The sequence below is a fragment of the Staurois parvus genome, unplaced genomic scaffold (assembly GCF_062004578.1).
Source record: "Staurois parvus isolate SC_StPar_1 unplaced genomic scaffold, SC_StPar_1.0 ptg000446l, whole genome shotgun sequence".
Taxonomy (NCBI): Eukaryota; Metazoa; Chordata; class Amphibia; order Anura; family Ranidae; genus Staurois; species Staurois parvus.
Window position 1 is genome coordinate 3305788 of NW_028318242.1, and position 23901 is coordinate 3329688.

Here is a 23901-nt window from a genome sequence, read left to right on the forward strand (position 1 = left end):
TTTTAAAGTCAGGATCCACCCCAGAGTCTGGCGTGGCAACCGGCTCAGCCTTTCAGCGATCTTCTGAGAGCCTGAGCCAGCAGAGCAGACAGTGATGACTGACAGTTACCACTCTGCTCAGAGCGGCAGTGAGAAGTCAGCGTTCAGCAGTCATATGATCTCAGCTTAGAGCAGAGGGGAGAACTGAGAGATCAGCAGTGTTTGATCGCTCAGTTCTCAGTCAGACCCGGCGAGGGACAGAAACAGCATTGGACTGATGCTACATCCACCTAGGTAAGTTTGATTTTACAAAAAACAAATTCCCATACTTCTCTTTTAATGTTGTGTGAAAGTGCATATTGCGTTGAGTGTAAATGCATTCTACTGGCCAAAATATTAATTTATTCTGGCTGCTGGAGTACATTTCTGCTCATATGCATGCAATATATGCTCATAAGCTCCTCTGTGAGCACAACTTTGGTGCATTTTTTATGCTTCTGAACTCTGCTCATTTTGCGTTGATTGTTAGGCGCTGTCATCTGCCGGCATTGTAACAACCAGTGACTCATCCATGCTGTCAGCCAGCAGGAATGAGTCATCTGTTGTTAAGGAGCTGGCACCCATCTGCTTTCTAACAATGATGAGTCATCCCTGCTGTCAAAGGGGATTCCCTACTGACAGCAGAATGAAAACAAAAGGGTCTGGTATGGATTTTAAGGGGATCCCCACATCAAAATATGTAGTTGCGTACCCCCACAAAATCCATAACAGACTCTTATACCCTTATAAGCATGCAGCCCCGTTTGAATTACCTGCTGACAGCAGGGATGACTCATGGTTGTTAGGACACTGGCAGGTGCTGGCTCTTCAACAACCAGTGGCCCATCCCCACTGTTGATGGCAGGGATGACTCATGGTTGTTAGGACACTGGCAGGTGCTGACTCTTTTTACAACCAGTGGCTCATCCCCACTGCTGATGGCAGAGATGACTCATGGTTGTTAGGACACTGGCAGATGCTGGCTCTTTAACAACCAATGACTCATCCCCACTGCTGATGGCAGGGATGACTCATGGTTGTTAGGACACCAGTGGGTGTCAGCTCCTTAACAACAGATGATGTATCCCTGCTGGCTGACAGCAGGGATGAGTCACTGGTTGGGAAGCCGGCGGGTATCGGTCCTTAAAGGCAAAGCTCAAAAACGCTTGACTAAACGTCCAAAAGAACAGTCATAGACAGGACGCTCAGGTGTGAATGCAGCATAACATACAGGGGAAACCTGGATATCATCAAGATTTCATCTTTTGCAGGATATCAAGATTTCTTCTTTTGCAGTTAGTAGCACTGAAGTGATAGATGACTTGTGCTGAGGCTCCTTGGAATTCCTGACCATTAAAATATTGCAATAATCTGGTCTAATAACACATACTTTTAAGCAGCTGGCAAACACAGATATTGGCCTGCATGACTCAGCTGCCATTGCAGAGCTACTGACTTCAAGTTACTGTATAAAATGATATATCTGGATAACATGATACTGTAGAAGAGATTCATGTACAGAATTCCTTCTGCTGCTTGTTCATATTACTGAAAATCCCAAGGCGATAATTGTTGCCAGTCAAGTTAAAGTTGGATTTATGTAATCTGAGCATTATGGAACCCAAGGAATCTTTATCCAAATATCTTTAGCCCAATATTGGGCTTTGGCTTGTGAAGTGGAATTTTTTTGAGCACCAAAATATGTTGAATAGTCTCAGAATAAAGAAATTGCGGGATGCGTTGGTGATAAAGTCACATACAACCAAAAACACAACTCTTCTATAGTTTTTCAAAGGTTTGCAACTCTTTTTTTTTTTCTCTTTTTTTTTTGTGAAAACAGTGTTACACTGTATGTTGGTGCCATATGAGTTAAAAAATGTGTTTGGCAAGTGCTCAGCAAGTCCAAGCCAAATAACTGAGGCAGAAGAATAACTGATGCAACTCTGATGAGTTTGGCAGCAAATTCAACATGATATGACAACTCAACAACTCTAAGAATTGGAGGCTTTCAATTCCGCGATGAACAAATTGTGTAATGACTTTGATGAATTAGAATTAGTGGGCATAAACATAGTTTGATTTTGTGTACTGATGTACAGTCAGTTTATAGTAGCTGCTCTTCTATAGCACATAAAAGGCATGTATAGTATGTTTTCAGTGAGGACATATTTGCATTATTTACCTTTTAAGCAAGATTTTTGATGTCATTTTTTGGCATGCTTGCTCTTCTGGAATTTTGTTATTGTATTAAAATGTATCTCTACCTAAATCTTTTTTCTTTTAGTTTTGGATAGAGTGGGGAAAGGTTAGAACCTTGTCATGGGAGTTTTAGTGTGATACAGTCAGGTCCATAAATATTGGGACATCGACACAATTCTAACATTTTTGGCTCTATACACCACCACAATGGATTTGAAATGAAACAAACAAGATGTGCTTTAACTGCAGACTGTCAGCTTTAATTTGAGGGTATTTACATCCAAATCAGGTGAACGGTGTAGGAATTACAACAGTTTGCATATGTGCCTCCCACTTGTTAAGGGACCAAAAGTAATGGGACAGAATAATAATCATAAATCAAACTTTCACTTTTTAATACTTGGTTGCAAATCCTTTGCAGTCAATTACAGCCTGAAGTCTGGAACGTATAGACATTACCAGACACTGGGTTTCATCCCTGGTGATGCTCTGCCAGGCCTCTACTGCAACTGTCTTCAGTTCCTGCTTGTTCTTGGGGCATTTTCCCTTCAGTTTTGTCTTCAGCAAGTGAAATGCATGCTCAATCAGATTCAGGTCAGGTGATTGACTTGGCCATTGCATAACATTCCACTTCTTTCCCTTAAAAAACTCTTTGGTTGCTTTTGCAGTATGCTTTGGGTCATTGTCCATCTGCACTGTGAAGTGGCGTCCAATGAGTTGTGAAGCATTTGGCTGATTATGAGCAGATAATATTGCCCAAAAAACTTCAGAATTCATCCTGCTGCTTTTGTCAGCAGTCACATCATCAATAAATACAAGAGAACCAGTTCCATTGGCAGCCATACATGCCCACGCCATGACACTACCACCACCATGCTTCACTGATGAGATGGTATGCTTAGGATCATGAGCAGTTCCTTTCCTTCTCCATACTCTTCTCTTCCCATCACTCTGGTACAAGTTGATCTTGGTCTCATCTGTCCATAGGATGTTGTTCCAGAACTGTGAAGGCTTTTTTAGATGTCGTTTGGCAAACTCTTATCTGGCCTTCCTGTTTTTGAGGCTCACCAATGGTTTACATCTTGTGGTGAACCTTCTGTATTCACTCTGGTGAAGTCTTCTCTTGATTGTTGACTTTGACACACATACACCTACCTCCTGGAGAGTGTTCTTGATCTGGCCAACTGTTGTGAAGGGTGTTTTCTTCACCAGGGAAAGAATTCTTCGGCCATCCACCACAGTTGTTTTCCGTGGTCTTCCAGGTCTTTTGGTGTCGCTAAGCTCACCGTTGCGTTCCTTCTTTTTAAGAATGTTGTTTTGGCCATGCCTAATGCTTTTGCTATCTCTCTGATGGGTTTGTTTTGTTTTTTCAGCCTAATGATGGCTTGCTTCACTGATAGTGACAGCTCTTTGGATCTCATCTTGAGAGTTGACAGCAACAGATTCCAAATGCAAATAGCACACTTGATATGAACTCTGGACCTTTTATATGCTCATTGTAATTGGGATAATGAGGGAATAACACACACCTGGCCATGGAACAGCTGAGAAGCCAATTGTCCCATTACTTTTGGTCCCTTAACAAGTGGGAGGCACATATGCAAACTGTTGTAATTCCTACACCGTTCACCTGATTTGAATGTAAATACCCTCAAATTAAAGCTGACAGTCTGCAGTTAAAGCACATCTTCATTTCAAATCCATTGTGGCGGTGTATAGAGCCAAAAATGTTAGAATTGTGTCCATGTCCCAATATTTATGGACCTGGCTGTATGTAAAAAGGTAAATGACCAGTTCAGTATATAAGTGTTCTCCTTTCCTTTTCTTTTTTTTCTCAAAGTAAAGCCGGCCATACATGGGTTTAATTCTGAAAGATTTTTCTTTTGCAAATCTTTTGTAAGCATTTTCATTCTAATTTCACACCATTAATGGGCCCCAGCAATGGCCGATTTTCAAGTGATCATTGAATTTGAGTGATCAGGGATGTTGGAAATTTTTTGAAAAATTAACAAATTTCTAATCAACAATGGGAGAATCATATGAGAAATGTAATTGAAAGTGAAATGAGCATTAGCTGTGACCTGGAAAGAAAAGAAAATTCTTGGCCATGAAAATTCTTTTCTTTTAGCAACTTGAGGTGAAATTAAAGGTTTGGTTGGTGAAATTTCGAAATCAATGGTGGCACCATCGGATTACAAAACACACATTTCTGATTTTCTAAAGGAAATCCGTTTGGAATTCGACCCATGTATGGCCAGCATTACTGTTAGCGCATGTTCTCTTTAATAAATATTGGGTCACTGTTGTCCATAACATACACAAATCTACAAATTTTCGGGTGCAGTTGTGCAAGTCTTCACAGTTTGCTGCTGAAATGCTGCCACAGTGTGCTTTGTTGTGTTTGTTTATATAAAGAAATCCTAATTTTAGTGATGTAACATGGCTTTGAGATATTAATATCTGCTGCAACTTGAATACTTTACTGTATTCTTTTACTTTAGGTTTACCAATCAAACCTTGGAATGAGAGCCCCACAGAGTCCCTCCCATGACTATAATCGAGATGGAAGAAAAGTAAGTTTCCCTAGTGTACTGTGGTGTTGAATGAAAGATTTTAAATTGTTCATAATTAAGGCAAATGCTGTTTTGACAGAAGATTTATTGCTGTGTTTTTATGTATTGTATGAACTTAACCACTTCAAGTCCAGACACTTTCACCCCTTTCCAGTCCTGGCCAATTTCCAGCTTTCAGTGCTGTCACACTTTGAGTTACAATTACTCAGTCATTCAACACTGTACCAAAATAATTTTTTATCATTTTTTTTTAGACGGACCTTTCCTTTGGTGGTATTTAATCGCCACTGTTTTTTTTTGCTATATAAATAAAAAACGACCAAAATTAAAAAAAGTTTAGTTTTTGTTATAAAATATTGCAAATAAATAATCTTTCTTCATACATTTAGGCCAAAATGTATTCTGCTACTTTTTTTGTAAAATTGATCAATTGAGATACCATACCGTACACTAATATGGGGTAAGGCAGTGATCAGAGCATTTGGTATGAGGTATTGTGGTGATCAGGATGTTGGTATGGTGGTGATCAAGACATTGGTATGGAGGTGATCAGAATGCTGGGGTATGGCGGTGATTAGGACGCTGGTATGGTTTGTGACAGTGATCAGGACACTGGTATAGTTTGTGACAGTGATCAGGACACTGGTATGGTTTGTGACAGTGATCAGGACACTGGTATAGTTTGTGACAGTGATCAGGACACTGGTATAGTTTGTGACAGTGATCAGGACACTGGTATAGTTTGTGACAGTGATCAGGACACTGGTATGGTTTGTGACAGTGATCAGGACACTGGTATGGTTTGTGACAGTGATCAGGACACTGGTATGGTTTGTGACAGTGATCAGGACACTGGTATGGTTTGTGACAGTGATCAGGACACTGGTATAGTTTGTGACAGTGATCAGGACACTGGTATAGTTTGTGACAGTGATCAGGACACTGGTATAGTTTGTGACAGTGATCAGGACACTGGTATGGTTTGTGACAGTGATCAGGACACTGGTATAGTTTGTGACAGTGATCAGGACACTGGTATGGTTTGTGACAGTGATCAGGACACTGGTATGGTTTGTGACAGTGATCAGGACACTGGTATGGTTTGTGACAGTGATCAGGACACTGGTATGGTTTGTGACAGTGATCAGGACACTGGTATGGTTTGTGACAGTGATCAGGACACTGGTATGGTTTGTGACAGTGATCAGGACACTGGTATAGTTTGTGACAGTGATCAGGACACTGGTATAGTTTGTGACAGTGATCAGGACACTGGTATAGTTTGTGACAGTGATCAGGACACTGGTATAGTTTGTGACAGTGATCAGGACACTGGTATGGTTTGTGACAGTGATCAGGACACTGGTATGGTTTGTGACAGTGATCAGGACACTGGTATGGTTTGTGACAGTGATCAGGACACTGGTATAGTTTGTGACAGTGATCAGGACACTGGTATAGTTTGTGACAGTGATCAGGACACTGGTATAGTTTGTGACAGCGATCAGGACAATGGTATGGTTTGTGACAGTGATCAGGACACTGGTATGGTTTGTGACAGTGATCAGGACACTGGTATGACATATTAGGTGATCAGAACACTGGTTTGAGGTATAGCGGTGATCAGGATGCTGGGATGGGGTATGGCGGTGATCAGGACGCTGGTATGGTTTGTGACAGTGATCAGGACACTGGTATAGTTTGTGACAGTGATCAGGACACTGGTATGATTTGTGACAGTGATCAGGACACTGGTATGATTTGTGACAGTGATCAGGACACTGGTATGGTTTGTGACAGTGATCAGGACACTGGTATGACATATTAGGTGATCAGAACACTGGTTTGAGGTATAGCGGTGATCAGGATGCTGGGATGGGGTATGGCGGTGATCAGGATGCTGGTATGGTTTGTGATAGTGATCAGGACGCTGGGTTTGGTTTGTGACAGTGATCAGGACGCTGGTATGGTTTGTGACAGCGATCAGGATGCTGGTATGGTTTGTGACAGTGATCAGGACACTGGTATGACATATTAGGTGATCAGAACACTGGTTTGAGGTATATCGGTGATCAGGATGCTGGGATGGGGTATGGCGGTGATCAGGATGCTGGTATGGTTTGTGACAGCGATCAGGATGCTGGTATGGTTTGTGACAGCGATCAGGATGCTGGTATGGTTTGTGACAGTGATCTGGACACTGGTATGACATATTAGGTGATCAAAACACTGGTTTGAGGTATAGCGGTGATCAGGATGCTGGGATGGGGTATGGCGGTGATCAGGATGATGGTATGGTTTGTGATAGTGATCAGGACGCTGGGTTTGGTTTGTGACAGAGATCAGGATGCTGGTATGGTTTGTGACAGCGATCAGGATGCTGGTATGGTTTGTGACAGTGATCAGGACACTGGTATGGTTTGTGACAGTGATCAGGACACTGGTATGACATATTAGGTGATCAGAACACTGGTTTGAGGTATGGCGGTGATCAGGATGCTGGGATGGGGTATGGCGGTGATCAGGATGCTGGTATGGTTTGTGACAGTGATCAGGATGCTGGTATGGTTTGTGACAGCGATCAGGATGCTGGTATGGTTTGTGACAGTGATCAGGACACTGGTATGGTTTGTGACAGTGATCAGGACACTGGTATGACATATTAGGTGATCAGAACACTGGTTTGAGGTATAGCGGTGATCAGGATGCTGGGATGGGGTATGGCAGTGATCAGGACGCTGGTATGGTTTGTGACAGTGATCAGGACACTGGTATAGTTTGTGACAGTGATCAGGACACTGGTATGATTTGTGACAGTGATCAGGACACTGGTATGGTTTGTGACAGTGATCAGGACACTGGTATGACATATTAGGTGATCAGAACACTGGTTTGAGGTATAGCGGTGATCAGGATGCTGGGATGGGGTATGGCGGTGATCAGGATGCTGGTATGGTTTGTGATAGTGATCAGGACGCTGGGTTTGGTTTGTGACAGTGATCAGGACGCTGGTATGGTTTGTGACAGCGATCAGGATGCTGGTATGGTTTGTGACAGTGATCAGGACACTGGTATGACATATTAGGTGATCAGAACACTGGTTTGAGGTATAGCGGTGATCAGGATGCTGGGATGGGGTATGGCGGTGATCAGGATGCTGGTATGGTTTGTGACAGCGATCAGGATGCTGGTATGGTTTGTGACAGCGATCAGGATGCTGGTATGGTTTGTGACAGCGATCAGGATGCTGGTATGGTTTGTGACAGTGATCAGGACACTGGTATGACATATTAGGTGATCAAAACACTGGTTTGAGGTATAGCGGTGATCAGGATGCTGGGATGGGGTATGGCGGTGATCAGGATGCTGGTATGGTTTGTGATAGTGATCAGGACGCTGGGTTTGGTTTGTGACAGTGATCAGGACGCTGGTATGGTTTGTGACAGCGATCAGGATGCTGGTATGGTTTGTGACAGTGATCAGGACACTGGTATGACATATTAGGTGATCAGAACACTGGTTTGAGGTATAGCGGTGATCAGGATGCTGGGATGGGGTATGGCGGTGATCAGGATGATGGTATGGTTTGTGATAGTGATCAGGACGCTGGGTTTGGTTTGTGACAGAGATCAGGATGCTGGTATGGTTTGTGACAGCGATCAGGATGCTGGTATGGTTTGTGACAGTGATCAGGACACTGGTATGGTTTGTGACAGTGATCAGGACACTGGTATGACATATTAGGTGATCAGAACACTGGTTTGAGGTATGGCGGTGATCAGGATGCTGGGATGGGGTATGGCGGTGATCAGGATGCTGGTATGGTTTGTGACAGTGATCAGGATGCTGGTATGGTTTGTGACAGCGATCAGGATGCTGCTATGGTTTGTGACAGTGATCAGGACGCTGGTATGGTTTGTGACAGTGATCAGGACGCTGGTATGGTTTGTGACAGTGATCAGGACACTGGTATAGTTTGTGACAGTGATCAGGACGCTGGTATGGTTTGTGACAGTGATCAGGACGCTGGTATGGTTTGTGACAGTGATCAGGACACTGGTATGGTTTGTGACAGTGATCAGGACACTGGTATGGTTTGTGACAGCGATCAGGACACTGGTATGGTTTGTGACAGCGATCAGGATGCTGGTATGGTTTGTGACAGTGATCAGGACGCTGGTATGGTTTGTGACAGCGATCAGGATGCTGGTATGGTTTGTGACAGTGATCAGGACACTGGTATGACATATTAGGTGATCAGAACACTGGTTTGAGGTATATCGGTGATCAGGATGCTGGGATGGGGTATGGCGGTGATCAGGATGCTGGTATGGTTTGTGACAGCGATCAGGATGCTGGTATGGTTTGTGACAGTGATCTGGACACTGGTATGACATATTAGGTGATCAAAACACTGGTTTGAGGTATAGCGGTGATCAGGATGCTGGGATGGGGTATGGCGGTGATCAGGATGATGGTATGGTTTGTGATAGTGATCAGGACGCTGGGTTTGGTTTGTGACAGAGATCAGGATGCTGGTATGGTTTGTGACAGCGATCAGGATGCTGGTATGGTTTGTGACAGTGATCAGGACACTGGTATGGTTTGTGACAGTGATCAGGACACTGGTATGACATATTAGGTGATCAGAACACTGGTTTGAGGTATGGCGGTGATCAGGATGCTGGGATGGGGTATGGCGGTGATCAGGATGCTGGTATGGTTTGTGACAGTGATCAGGATGCTGGTATGGTTTGTGACAGCGATCAGGATGCTGGTATGGTTTGTGACAGTGATCAGGACACTGGTATGGTTTGTGACAGTGATCAGGACACTGGTATGACATATTAGGTGATCAGAACACTGGTTTGAGGTATAGCGGTGATCAGGATGCTGGGATGGGGTATGGCAGTGATCAGGACGCTGGTATGGTTTGTGACAGTGATCAGGACACTGGTATAGTTTGTGACAGTGATCAGGACACTGGTATGATTTGTGACAGTGATCAGGACACTGGTATGGTTTGTGACAGTGATCAGGACACTGGTATGACATATTAGGTGATCAGAACACTGGTTTGAGGTATAGCGGTGATCAGGATGCTGGGATGGGGTATGGCGGTGATCAGGATGCTGGTATGGTTTGTGATAGTGATCAGGACGCTGGGTTTGGTTTGTGACAGTGATCAGGACGCTGGTATGGTTTGTGACAGCGATCAGGATGCTGGTATGGTTTGTGACAGTGATCAGGACACTGGTATGACATATTAGGTGATCAGAACACTGGTTTGAGGTATAGCGGTGATCAGGATGCTGGGATGGGGTATGGCGGTGATCAGGATGCTGGTATGGTTTGTGACAGCGATCAGGATGCTGGTATGGTTTGTGACAGCGATCAGGATGCTGGTATGGTTTGTGACAGTGATCAGGACACTGGTATGACATATTAGGTGATCAAAACACTGGTTTGAGGTATAGCGGTGATCAGGATGCTGGGATGGGGTATGGCGGTGATCAGGATGCTGGTATGGTTTGTGATAGTGATCAGGACGCTGGGTTTGGTTTGTGACAGTGATCAGGACGCTGGTATGGTTTGTGACAGCGATCAGGATGCTGGTATGGTTTGTGACAGTGATCAGGACACTGGTATGACATATTAGGTGATCAGAACACTGGTTTGAGGTATAGCGGTGATCAGGATGCTGGGATGGGGTATGGCGGTGATCAGGATGATGGTATGGTTTGTGATAGTGATCAGGACGCTGGGTTTGGTTTGTGACAGAGATCAGGATGCTGGTATGGTTTGTGACAGCGATCAGGATGCTGGTATGGTTTGTGACAGTGATCAGGACACTGGTATGGTTTGTGACAGTGATCAGGACACTGGTATGACATATTAGGTGATCAGAACACTGGTTTGAGGTATGGCGGTGATCAGGATGCTGGGATGGGGTATGGCGGTGATCAGGATGCTGGTATGGTTTGTGACAGTGATCAGGATGCTGGTATGGTTTGTGACAGCGATCAGGATGCTGCTATGGTTTGTGACAGTGATCAGGACGCTGGTATGGTTTGTGACAGTGATCAGGACGCTGGTATGGTTTGTGACAGTGATCAGGACACTGGTATAGTTTGTGACAGTGATCAGGACGCTGGTATGGTTTGTGACAGTGATCAGGACGCTGGTATGGTTTGTGACAGTGATCAGGACACTGGTATGGTTTGTGACAGTGATCAGGACACTGGTATGGTTTGTGACAGTGATCAGGACACTGGTATGACATATTAGGTGATCATGATGCTGGTATGGCATATGTCGGTGATCAGAGTGATGGTAGGGCAGTGATCAGGGTGTTGGTATGCTATTTAGATGTGATCATGGTGCTGGTATGTGATATGGCGGTGATCAGGACATTGGTATGGTGTATGGCAGTGTTTTTGTGAGCACCAGGACAAGGGCTGGCTGCATTTTTTTTATTATTCCAACACTGGGGCAGTGAACACTGGAGTGGCTGGCACTGCAGTCTGGGTGTAAAAGCAGCCCAACAGGCTGCTGCACACTCACAGGCTGCAGATTCGGTTCTCTTTGCTCTCATAGTTAAAGCAGAGGGAACTGATACTTGCTTTCACTTTCTATTGTTTACTATGTGTTTGGGTTGGATAAAAGAGGTATAGATTCCAGAGAGAGAGAGATCATTTTACCCCTGTACGTTAGGAAGACCTCATCTGGAGCATACAATTGGGGAACTGGAGAAAGTACAGAGAAGGGCAACCAAACTGATAAGAGGCATGGAGGAGCTCAGCTATGAGGAAAGAATAGAGAAACTGAATGTATTCTCTCTTGAGAAGAAGAGATTAAGGGGGGATATGATCAACGTATAAATACATCAGTGGTTCATATAGTGAACTCGGTGTAGAGTTATTCACTTTGAGGTCATCACAGAGGACAAGGGGGCACTCTTTATGTCTGGAGGAAAAGAAATGTAATTTCCAAACACGGAAAGGTTTCTTCACAGTGAGAGCTGTGAAAATGTGGAATAGACTCCCTCAAGAGTTGGTTCTGGCCAGCTCAGTGAATTGCTTTAAAAAGGCCTGGATTGTTTCTTAGATACACAGAATATAACTGGATACTAACATTTATAGGTAAAGTTGATCCAGGGAATATCTGATTGCCTCTCGGGGGATCAGGAAGGAATTTTTTCCCTTGCAGGAGCAAATTGGATCATGCTTTGGTGGGGTTTTTTTTGCCTTCCTCTGTGGGTATAGGATTATATACTGTGGGTATAGGATTATAAATTTTTATTTTCTTGAACTGGATGGACCTTTGTCTTTTTTTCAGCCAGACTAACTATGTAACTATGTTAAAATGGCATGTAATCACCTGGACACAGGGGTAATGTTATCTGCTGTGTCCAGGTGACACATGGATCTCTGGGCTACCAGGTGCGCCCTCTGTGAGTCTTTCAGGAACCGCCCATGCGGTCTGATGTATACGAACGTAGCCCACATTGGCACTGCTTCCTGTACACCATTTATAGGCAATGGGTAGACAGGAAGTGGTTAAAGGATAACTATAATTAAAAAAAAAAAAAAAAAAAATCAGCACATACTGCCTCGAAAACAGCATACATGTGCATTAACCTAACCCCAGAGATGAGCATTCCAGTGATGTGACTGCTGTGATTGGCTGGCACAGCGATCACATGATCAGAAAGCTCACGATCACAAGTATGCATTGGAAGCTTTCTGTTACATGTTAGTTGCTGTGCTGGGAGTGCACAGTGAGCATCCTCTCAACACAGTAAATTGTTCACAAATAGATGCACATACAGTGGGGCAAAAAAGTATTTAGTCAGCCACCAATTGTGCAAGTTCTCCCACTTAAAAAGATGAGAGAGGCCTGTAATTGGCATCATAGGTAGACCTCAACTATGAGAGACAAAATGAGAAAAAAAATCCAGACAATCACATTGGCTGATTTGGAAAGAATTAATTTGCAAATTATGGTGGAAAATAAGTATTTGGTCAATATCAAAAGTTCATCTCAATACTTTGTTATATATCCTTTGTTGCCAATGACAGAGGTCAAACGTTTCCTGTAAGTCTTCACAAGGTTGGCACACACTGTTGCTGGTATCTTGGCCCATTCCTCCATGCAGATCTCCTCTAGAGCAGTGATGTTTTGGGGCTTTCGCTGGGCAACACGGACTTTCAACTCCCTCCAAAGGTTTTCTATGGGGTTGAGATCTGGAGACTGGCTAGGCCACTCCAGGACCTTGAAATGCTTCTTTTGAAGCCACTCCTTCGTTGCCCGGGCGGTATGTTTGGGATCATTGTCATGTTGGAAGACCCAGCCACGTTTCATCTTCAATGCCCTTGCTGATGGAAGGAGGTTTGCACTCAAAATCTCACGATACATGGCCCCATTCATTCTGTCCTGTACATGGATCAGTCGTCCTGGTCCCTTCGTGGAGAAACAGCCCCAAAGCATGATGTTGCCACCCCCATGCTTCACAGTAGGTATGGTGTTCTTTGGATGCAACTCAGCATTCTCTCTCCTCCAAAGACGACGAGTTGTGTTTCTGCCAAACCGTTCTATTTTGGTTTCATCTGACCATATGACATTCTTCCAATCCTCTTCTGGATCATCCAAATGCTCTCTAGCAAACTTCAGACATTTGCTAGGCCCGGACATGTACTGGCTTAAGCAGGGGGACACGTCTGGCACTGCAGGATCTGAGTCCCTGGCGGAGTAGTGTGTTACTGATGGTAGCCTTTGTTACGTTGGTCCCAGCTCTCTGCAGGTCATTCACTAGGTCCCCCCGTGTGGTCCTGGGATTTTTGCTCACCGTTCTTGTGATCGTTTTGACCCTACGTGGTGAGATCTTGCATGGAGCCCCAGATCGAGGGAGATTATCAGTGGTCTTGTATGTCTTCCATTTTCTAATTATTGCTCCCACAGTTGATTTGTTCATACCAAGCTGCTTGCCTATTGCAGATTCAGTCTTCCCAGCCTGGTGCAGGTCTACAATTTTGTTTCTGGTGTCCTTCGACAGCTCTTTGGTCTTCACCATAGTGGAGTTTGGAGTGTGACTGTTGTCTTTTATACTGATAACAAGTTCAAACAAGTGCCATTGATACAGGTAATAGGTACAGGTTAAGGTAATTGTAAGCCTTCAAAATGAAAAATTGAACAGAGCATATCCCTCTATAGTGTGTGCTAGCCTTAATACAAAGCAATTAATGTGATTTCTGTCTCATTTCTCTTCCCTCTGTTATCTGCATAAGTCACTTCTGACATGTCATCCCAACACCACAGAATCCTGGGAAATGGCCCACTCCCCCTCCAGCACACAGCAGGGATTTGACAGCCTCAGCTGTGCATGTTTCCCTATGAGTGTGTAGAGGGAGGTGTGTCCTTGACCTCCACTCAGGTCTCAGGTTACACTAAACTCTTTGATGTCAGATCCCTGCCCCCGCCTGCTGCTTTTTTTGTTGTATTTTGGATAGCATAGAAAAGAGTTAGAAACCTTGGCCGTTTGTGCAGCTTTTAGGGGATTGTCTCATCTCCTGATCATCTTTCTTATTTCATCTGTTGTTTCAGAACAAGTTTGATGTAACAATAGATTCTTTTTCCTTCCAGCAGAATGAAAATGGCCGAGTCCTGCCGCTATCTGGTCACGTGGGCTTTGACAGTTTACCAGACCAGCTTGTTGGTAGATCCGTCCATGAAGGATTTTGTTTCAATATCTTGTGTATTGGTAAGTTTTTTAAATGTATGTAATTCAGCTAGCAATAACACACTGGGGGCAATTTACTAAAGCTGGAGCATGCAAAATCTGGTGCAACTCTCCATAGAAACCAATCTGCTTGCAGCTTTCAATTTCAAAGCCTAATTGAACAAGTTGAAGTTAGAAGCTGATTGGCTACCAAGCACAGCTGCACCAGATTCTGAGTGCTCCAGTTTTAGTAAATCTACCCCCCTATGAAGATGAAAAATATGATTGTCATTTGCAGTCCCTTTGACAAATGCCAGTCTATGGTATGTTGACTGTTGTATGTCTGTTGATATGGGTAGAGTAGTTTGGTGGAAAAATAATAAGTAGTAGCACTTTTTTTAGAAAAATAGAAAGCAAGTATTGCGAGTTGGAGCCTGTACTAGTCCAAAGGACTATGAATGTCAATATTCCCTGACACCTCACTGGCGTTCACCTACAAATCAAAGGGTTTTATATATAAACTTTAGCTCTCAACTATCTGAGGACAAAAAGTGTGTATGGATAGGGCAATCCACACAGCAATACAAATATTCTTTAGCTAGTCTATACTAGAAGCCTAAATGTGTGTGTATTGTGCATATGTATATAAAGCTGGCCGTACACTGATCAAAATACGGCCAGTCAAGCTGGCTGGATTTTGGTTAGTGTGTGTGCTCCCACACTTCTTGTTTAAGTCTAGGTTCACATCTATGCAGGTTGCGTTTTTATGTATTTCTGCATTGCGTTTTGCATTTTGGGGCAGCACAGTGGCTAAATGGTTAGCACTTCCGCCTGGCAGTACTAGGGTTGCTGGTTCAAATCCCAACCACGGCACCACCTGCCTGGAGTTTGCATGTTCTCCCTGTACCTGCGTGGGTTTCCTCCAGGTACTCCGGTTTCCTCCCACACTCCAAAGACATGCTGGTAGGTTAATTGGATCCTGTCTAAATTGTCCCTAGTATGTGTATGTATGAATGTAAGTTAGGGACCTTAGATTGTACACCCCTTGAGGGTTAGGGACTGATGTGAATGTACAATATGTAAAGCACTGTGTAAATTGACGGCGCTATAGAGGTACCTGAAATAAATAAATATGTAGAAACCATTTATCTGCCTGCTAAAGCATGTTTTATTCTATTTTGCTTGTGTTCTTTTTCTTCACCTTTCTTTTGTTATACTTCTGCTTTAATTTTATCCATTAAAAGATAACACTGCTTCAGGTGATCCAACTATCTGCCTCATTAAGCCTCCATGTTGGGTACACACCTCACCTCGCCATCACTGTATCACCGCAGAAAAGAATCGTTTGCACACCGCTATAAAACTGCTATAATTATTCCATCATCGTGAAAATGAGGACAACACACAACACAAGAAAGCTGCTGTTAACACATTTCGCACATAATTGCGCTTATTCCTAACAAAGTTATAGCCGCTCTATAGTGGTGTGCAGACGATTCTTTTTTTCAGTACTTTAATGGTACATTAAAGAATCTCTGTGGTTTTGTTTGCCCTGTGTGTCTCTTTCTACTTCCTCTTCTGCATTTTCTATTCTAATCCTAGTTCTGCTAATCAGGGGCTTTTGTATAGGTATAATGAGTGTAACATTGAGCCTCTCTGTATGCCATGAATGGATGACTTTATTGCAGGGACATTTCAGCCAAAATTTGGTGAACATGTATCTGCACTGTACAAATGGAACGGTCACTTGGTTGATTTCACGATTTGATACTTCACTCACATCAAGTAATTGCTGGAGGTTACATTGGATGTTGGCCAATTAGAATTGGCTGACATCCCACAACATAATTTGACTACCCAACCCCTTTTCCTGCAGATTCATGGCAGCTACAATTCATCCTTTCAATTAGTGCTAGTGATTTTCCAGAACATGTGCAGAGCTCTTGCCAACATCTGTAATATTGTGTGGATCCAGTAATATCTAGTAGTATATCCTCTTGAGCAGTGGTAGGATCAATACTTACAGAATGAGTGGAATGTGCATGTGTGAGTAATTCCTTAATCACTTGCCCTTCAGAGGATTTACCCCGCCCTTCCTGACAACCATTTTTTGCGATAAGGCGCTGCGTTACTTTAGATGACAATTGCGCAGTCGTGCAACGCTGTACATGAAGTTTATGTCATTTTTTTCCCCACAAATAGAGCTTTATTTTGGTTGTATTTGATCACCTGTGCATTTTAATTTTTTGTGCTATAAACAAAAAGAGACAAACAATTTTGAAAAAAAAACATATTTTTTAGTTTTTGCTATAAATCATATTCAATAAAAAAATGTAAAAAATCTAATTTTGTCATAAATTTAGGCCAAAATGTATTCTGCTATATGTCTTTGCTAAAAGAAAATCCCAATGCATGTAATTTAACTGGTTTACGTGACATTTCTAGCATCTACAAATGGTGGTGTGCATATACTGGAATTTTTTTTGTTCTCTTGTTTTTTTATACTAGTAATGGCGGCGATCAGCGACGTATAGCAGGACTGCGGGACTGCAGCAGGCATTCTGACACTGGAGGGAACTAACTGCCACTGACATCCCAATGACACTAATATAGTGATCAGTGTTAATAAAAGGCACTAACACTGTACTAATGACACTGGGCAGGGAGGGGTTAACATCTGGGGTGATCAAAGGGTTAACTGTGTGTTGTGTGTGTTTTACTAGGGAAACATGCTGCTGTGTATTTCTCTGCTTTGCCAAGAATTACACAGCAGCATGTTATTGCTGGCAGGAGAGAGACCTCTCTCCCCTGTCACTGTTTATCGGCAATCGCTGGGTGCCAGTGGGGAATCTCTGGCCGGGACTGGGTGATTGACATCTGTAGCTGCCAGCGGTGGCACGGGTAGGGTGGTGCACGCATGCTCATGCACCCTACCTAGAGATGCAAAATCATTTATATACACGTGATTTTGCACAGCCCTGCCGCCCTGTAGCTGCATTTCTGCTATAGGGCGGCGGGAAAGCAGCTAAAAATGGAATTTTATTACAATATCTAAAGCCCCATTTCAGGTTTAACAAATTAACTTGCCAATCAATAGTGTAAAAAAAGCAGCTTTTACTGCAGTACCCATCCTGTCTCCAGCGCTTCCACCATAGAAACTCTGCACTGACACGTGTCAGGCCTCTTCGCATGCCACCAGGGCTTCTTTATGGCAACTGGGGCTTACAGGAGAGTGCCACTACATGAGTGCAATTCTCTGCAGCATTCAGAACTGCCAATGAATAGAAGAATGATGGCTTATTGGTATTTATTGTGTAGCCCTCAGTCCCCAGAAGTACTTGCTGGTGAACAGGCGACCTGAAATAATATGAGAAGTTTCTGTGGACTTCCCCTCAATGTCATGTGACATAGGGAAAACCAGAGAACACTTCTCCTCATGTTGGCCTGCAAGCTTTGTAAATATCAGAGAAAGTACTCTTTGTATCACAATGGTGCCAGAAACAATAATGAAATATTTATTTTTTGCTGGATGCTGTGATCAGATGGTAATCAGCAGCTCTTAATATCTGTGGGTCCTGACCTGATAGAGGGGTGAAAGGGGAACAGTGTCACTGACCACAAGCTTGTTCTGATGGAGGCCTGCAGGATATATGTATCTTTATCTTCTTTCATTTGCTGCCATTTCTATTAATTTCCATTGTTCTTTCTCCCCTACCTACTCAAACCTGTCTTGCACCACCTTCCACCTCTGCAGACTGGGATTGTTGCCTCTTCTATTCCTTTCCCAATCTAGAACTACTGCTTCTTCCCCCTCTCTCCTACTCTCTATCTCAATCCACAATGCCTTTTTCCCTCCACCAAAACCCCAAGCCCATCCCATTGAGTTACTGTCCAGTACAGCTGTGGTTGCAGAGAAAGGTGCAGACATCAGAGGTCTGTTTAGACCTCCCAACATGGCAGTTAAAAATGAATTCTATAAATACATTAAATAAAATTCTAAAAATAAGAAAAATGAAGGACTCGTTCAACTGTGCTTTGCTCTCTGAAGAGCAGTCAGCATTTGGATCGATCTTCAGAGAGCATTTGTCAACTGGTGTAGAGGCATATTGCCTTTTTTATCCGTGCACTAACGCACCACAACAGTGTGTTTTGCCTGTGGTTGTGGGATGCTTACAGAGCATGAATGGGTCTTGTTTGATCAGTGTGTAATAAGTGTATAGCATCACAGTTGTGGCATTTTAGCAAAAATATAATTTGATATTTTAAGAGGAAGAAGGGCTGTCAAGTAGGCTGTACGGGGCCCTGTGAGTTCTAACAGCAGCCCTGGGTGGTAACAAGGGTACCCCTTTACCTCTTGAGATCCCCCAGATTGACCACTACTGCTCTACAAGATGCCATTTGCTTGCTACTAACTGTGTATAAAATACAGAATATTATGTGAGCTCACAATGGGTGTAGCAGACATGATTGGGGCATGTGGCCCTGGAGAACGTAGCACCCCATGTAAAAGGATATTGCAAAATGTTGGTGGTCATGTGTCCATGCTGAATTTGTTTGTTGTTACTTTGCAGGGGAAACTGGTATTGGAAAATCAACATTAATAAACACACTGTTTAATACCAACTTTGAAGAACACGAATCCACTCATTTTGAGCCATCAGTAAAGCTTAGATCACAGACCTATGACCTCCAAGAAAGCAACGTGAGCTTGAAATTGACTATTGTGAATACAGTAGGATTTGGGGACCAGATAAACAAAGAAGACAGGTTTGTTTGACATTGGTCTGGCCATGTCGTTTCATGCCTTCAATTGTCACTACATGTCAGAAACATCTGTAATATGTTTTATGTAGGTAAATAGTTGCTACAACAACAGTTTTTTTTTGTTTTGTTTTGTTTTGTTTTTTATTTTCTTTGGTAAGTACCAGTAAAATCATTCATGGCAGTCTGTTCGAAATCTGTCTTTGATACTATTGACATAAAACAGATTACTTCAGCTTTTCCTATGACACGTGCTGTTGGTCGCAATAAAAGTTGCATAATATAGAAATGAGGATTGAGTGTGCAATGGGAGCACATAATGTACAAGTATATTTGCATGGCATACTTGTACATTATGGCATACTTACCTCTGATTTTGATGTGTGATAGCTTTGCACTTTCCTATGCCATTCCACAGCTGCCAGTGCCATCTTCACTGAAGCATCTTCTGCATGTAGGGTAGCACCATCCTGGTACTAGACTCCGCTCTTTTGCCAAGAGTACACACTTTGCATGCATAAGATTTCCCTGCATTTTCTGTACTGGTGACCATAACAGAAGAGGAGGGAATTCTCTCTAATCGTGAAACAGATATTCCTGTTTCCTACTCTATAAAAAAGAAGACAGGCCTTGGTTTAGTATTCATATATTTGTGTGTTTATAGCTTACCATTTATATGTAATCAGTATTGATGGGCTGAATACCCCTTTGTTCGGTTTGCAATCGAACATTAGAGCCTACCGAAAGTTCAGCCGCAATCTTCGAACAGCGTCAATTTTTTACTGAGCGGTATCTTACCACATCTGAGTATGCGGTAAGATACCGCTCAGTTACTAAAATACGACATGAGTTATATTAAGTCATGCAGTATTTTAGCAGTGAAACATTCATTCATGTTTCAGCTGTCAGTGGGGTTCCCTGTTGACAGCAGAATGTCAAAAGAATTGTGACAATTGAAAAAAAAAACAAAAAGGCATGGGGTCTCCCCTCCCATCCATACCAAGCCCTTTGGGTCTGGTATAGATTGAGGGAAACCCTCCATGCCAAAATGAAGACAAAAAAAAAATGGCGTGGCCCCCCCCCCCCCCAAAAAAAAAACCCCATACCAAACCCTTTTCTGAGCATGCAGCCCAGCAGGTCAGGAAAGCACCTTATCCCCATGTTGATGGGGACAAGGGCCTGTTCCCCACAACCCTGGCCACTGGTTATGTGGGTCTGCGGGTGGGGGGCTTATTGGAATCTTGTGGGGGTCTGCGTGTGGGTGGCTTATCGGAATCCCAGATCCCGCCCATGTGAATGATTATTTGGTACATGGTAAAATGGAGTGTAAAAAAAAAAAAAAAAACTGTCTTTATTAAAAATGACAATTAAAAAATGTCCCCCGAAGTAGATTCAACACCACTACCGACCCAAAACAAGAAAAAAAACAAAACCCACTCCGCTTTTGACTCTGGCTCCCGACCGTCTTGACAGTTGCACCACAATGACTGTTCTTAAATAGGGTGATGATGTCACAAGGGGGCAGGGTCATCCCGCCCCCTTGTGACATTAGCATACCCTGTGATTGGCCACAGCATTGCACTGCCAGGGCGTAGTACATTGTGAGGCGCGGGAGGCTAATAGCTCGCCGAACGCCCGTACCATTCATGTGTTTAACAAACATGATTAATAAGCAGCACGATTCCCTAAACCATGCTTGCAATTGCTTCATTTTTCATATCCTTCATATTCATTCAATATTCATATTATTTCAGCTATATGCCAATTGTGGACTACATTGACACACAATTTGAAGCCTACTTGCAAGAAGAATTAAAGATTAAGCGTTTATTGTACAAATACCACGACACCCGTATTCATGCATGCCTTTACTTCATTGCTCCCACTGGACATTCACTTAGATCCCTTGATCTGATAACCATGAAGAAGTTAGACAGTAAGGTAATTTTACACTTTGTTGTCCTTTTTTTTATTTATTTTTTTATTTTTTTTTAGCTTTATGTGTATGTATGTCTGTTCCTATGTGCATGCTTGTTTATTGGATACAAGTGGAGTTTTGTCATCAGATTTCAGCTTCATATTTGTTTGGGGGATTTGATTAAAATCGAACTAAAGCCTATCTCTGGAGAAAATTAAAATCCTCCCATGCAGTGGTGCTGCCCTGCAGTGTAAAGGTTAAATGTTCATTTAGGTCTAGGGGACAGAGAAAAACACTTCTACTTACCTGATCCATGCTCCCCTACGGTCTGGCTTGTGAACTGTCCCACAGCATCCTCACTTGCAATGTACGACTGTGGGCTCTGCTATGTACTTGATGACATCACAGGGCATCTAACCACCAGAGCATAGGGGAGAATTAAAATCAATATGATATACTAACAATAAATAAATTATTATAATTTTTATAATGTACTTAACCCTCAGTATTACTACCTCATTTCAGCTGCATCCCCTGTGATTGTAGTACTGGATTGTATAAACTTCCAGCCGGGGATCACATGACCAAAGGTTTTCAGAATATCCCATCATTTGTGATCCTGCACATGCGCTCCCCCTTCACTGGTACCCACAAGCTGACGTGAGGATGATCATGCGCCCAGTTAAATAAAACCTCTCCAAGACATGCCCATACCCTTACATCTGACACACCCAGGGGCGGACTGACCATTTGGAAACTCGGGCAGTGCCCGAGGGCCCGGGGTCAGTAGGGGGCCCCATGAGATGCCTCTGGTACCTTTTTCATAGGCTTTTTTGAGTTTGGGCAAGGACACGGGCCCCATGATCTCCTATTGCCCGGGGGCCCCATGAGTTGTCAGTCCGCCGCTGAACACACCCATACATCACATGGCAGATAAGCCCATATTCTGCCTCCTAGACACCCTTCTGCTACATCTATGCCACTGTCAATCAGTTTTCATGGAAGGCGGAACAGAGACAGGCTGTATATCACGAAATATGTACTTTTTCCAAAGAAATTTTTATTTCAATTCAGTTTAAGAAACAATTTTTGATGTTTCAGATCTGTACTCCTCAACTGAATATCGGTGTCTTCATAAATTGCCTATCCTGTTTCTTTCCTAGGTGAACATTATTCCTGTGATAGCAAAAGCAGACGTGATCGCAAAGTCAGAGTTGCATAAGTTCAAAACAAAACTGATGAGTGAATTGGTCAGCAATGGAGTCCAAATCTACCAGTTTCCAACAGACGACGAGACCATTAGTAAACTGAATGCCTCCATGAATGTAAGCTTTCTGCACCACATTTACACTCATTACAGCTGTTACATAATGTTGTTTTTTTTTGTAATAAATATGAGTTACTCCAAACTAGTGTGGTGTGTGCTGCTTTATGCAGAACACAACTTTGCTGCAGTTGTAAGTCAAATACCAAATCCTCCAAGCAAACATACCTACAAAATGTTTGGACCCCTGAAAATTAAATATGTTACGTTAAACTAGTTATGTATGTAACTATAGAAAAGCATTTATAAACTTTAATTTTCGTCTCTGGTATATATAGTCACATGAAAAATGTGCAGAAAAGAGACTGCACTGAAAGAGTCTCAAATGAGGACAACTACGGCTAGTCTTCAGTGCAGTCTCTTTCCTGCACAATTTTTGTTTGTATTATTTAGTGGTTAGTCCCTGAGGACACCACCCGATATGTGGATGAGTCGGCTAGATTTTCTATTGTATTAGGAGAGGTTCCTGTGATTGTTTTTATTTTTTTACTATATATATATTCATATCCTTACAAATCTTGCCATTGAAGATTAAAAATTGGTCTGAATATACATCTCTATCATGAGTACAAGATCTTGCACCGTTGTCATTTCAATGTATTAAATGCAATAAACCTTCACACAAATGCACAATAAATATTCATTCCTAAAGCAGTTTGTATGCATCTGTCCCACCGCCTGTTCCTCTGATCTTGATTGTCTTGCAGAGTTTGCAAAGTATACAACCTCTGTACATTTTACAGCCTCTTCTGATACAAAGTGTCTCAATATTTGTTTAGATAAAAAGATTTATAATTTGACACTCTTTGCAGAGGACTGTGTTTACAGATATTCTGCTGGATACATTGTTTCTGCATCGGATTATAGCCTTATTTTATCGTTAACATACTGTTCTCTGAATAAGAGAACTATTGAAAAGCATTTAGTCTGTGAGACTTTTATTATTGTTGGATACATTGTTTAGGCATTGGATTATAGTCTTGTTATTTTAACATTGACACACTGTTCTCTGAATAACCGCATTAACTATTAAACTATGATTGGTTTATGAGAATTTTATTATTTGGTGTGTCAGATGCCTACGCCCTACTGCGCTCTCTGCTTCCTCCAATCACCCCCTACATCACTACAGGACAGAAACCTTATAAGTAAGGCAAACCATAGATGATGATCTGCCATAGATGATGATGTGATTTTCTTCCCTGCAATCATGTAGTCTGTGTTCATGGGGGAATCCCTCCTGCAACACTTTTGTGTTCTGCCAACAGGGAGCTTTTCCTGCTAGAACACAATGATTATTGCTGGCAGATATAGCCGCAGGCAGTAATTGCATGCAAAAAATCCGACAGCCTTGTACCGAAATCACTGGATGGATTGACTCTTAGCCAGT

General features: G+C 42.7%; 1 protein-coding gene across 2 annotated transcripts in view; it reads left to right on the forward strand.

The window, feature by feature from the left end:
• LOC149453618 (septin-10-like) overlaps window positions 1-23901 on the forward strand; it is a 99397-nt gene that overhangs the window by 35154 nt on the left and 40342 nt on the right. Inside the window, exons 2-6 of one of the 2 annotated variants that reach the window (XM_089688137.1) lie at window positions 4719-4790; window positions 14433-14550; window positions 19080-19275; window positions 21024-21210; window positions 22351-22512. In XM_089688137.1, the coding sequence (XP_089544263.1) occupies window positions 4719-4790; window positions 14433-14550; window positions 19080-19275; window positions 21024-21210; window positions 22351-22512 (735 nt within the window). The remainder of the gene's footprint in view (window positions 1-4718; window positions 4791-14432; window positions 14551-19079; window positions 19276-21023; window positions 21211-22350; window positions 22513-23901) is intronic. The other variant, XM_089688138.1, reaches the window with a different exon arrangement.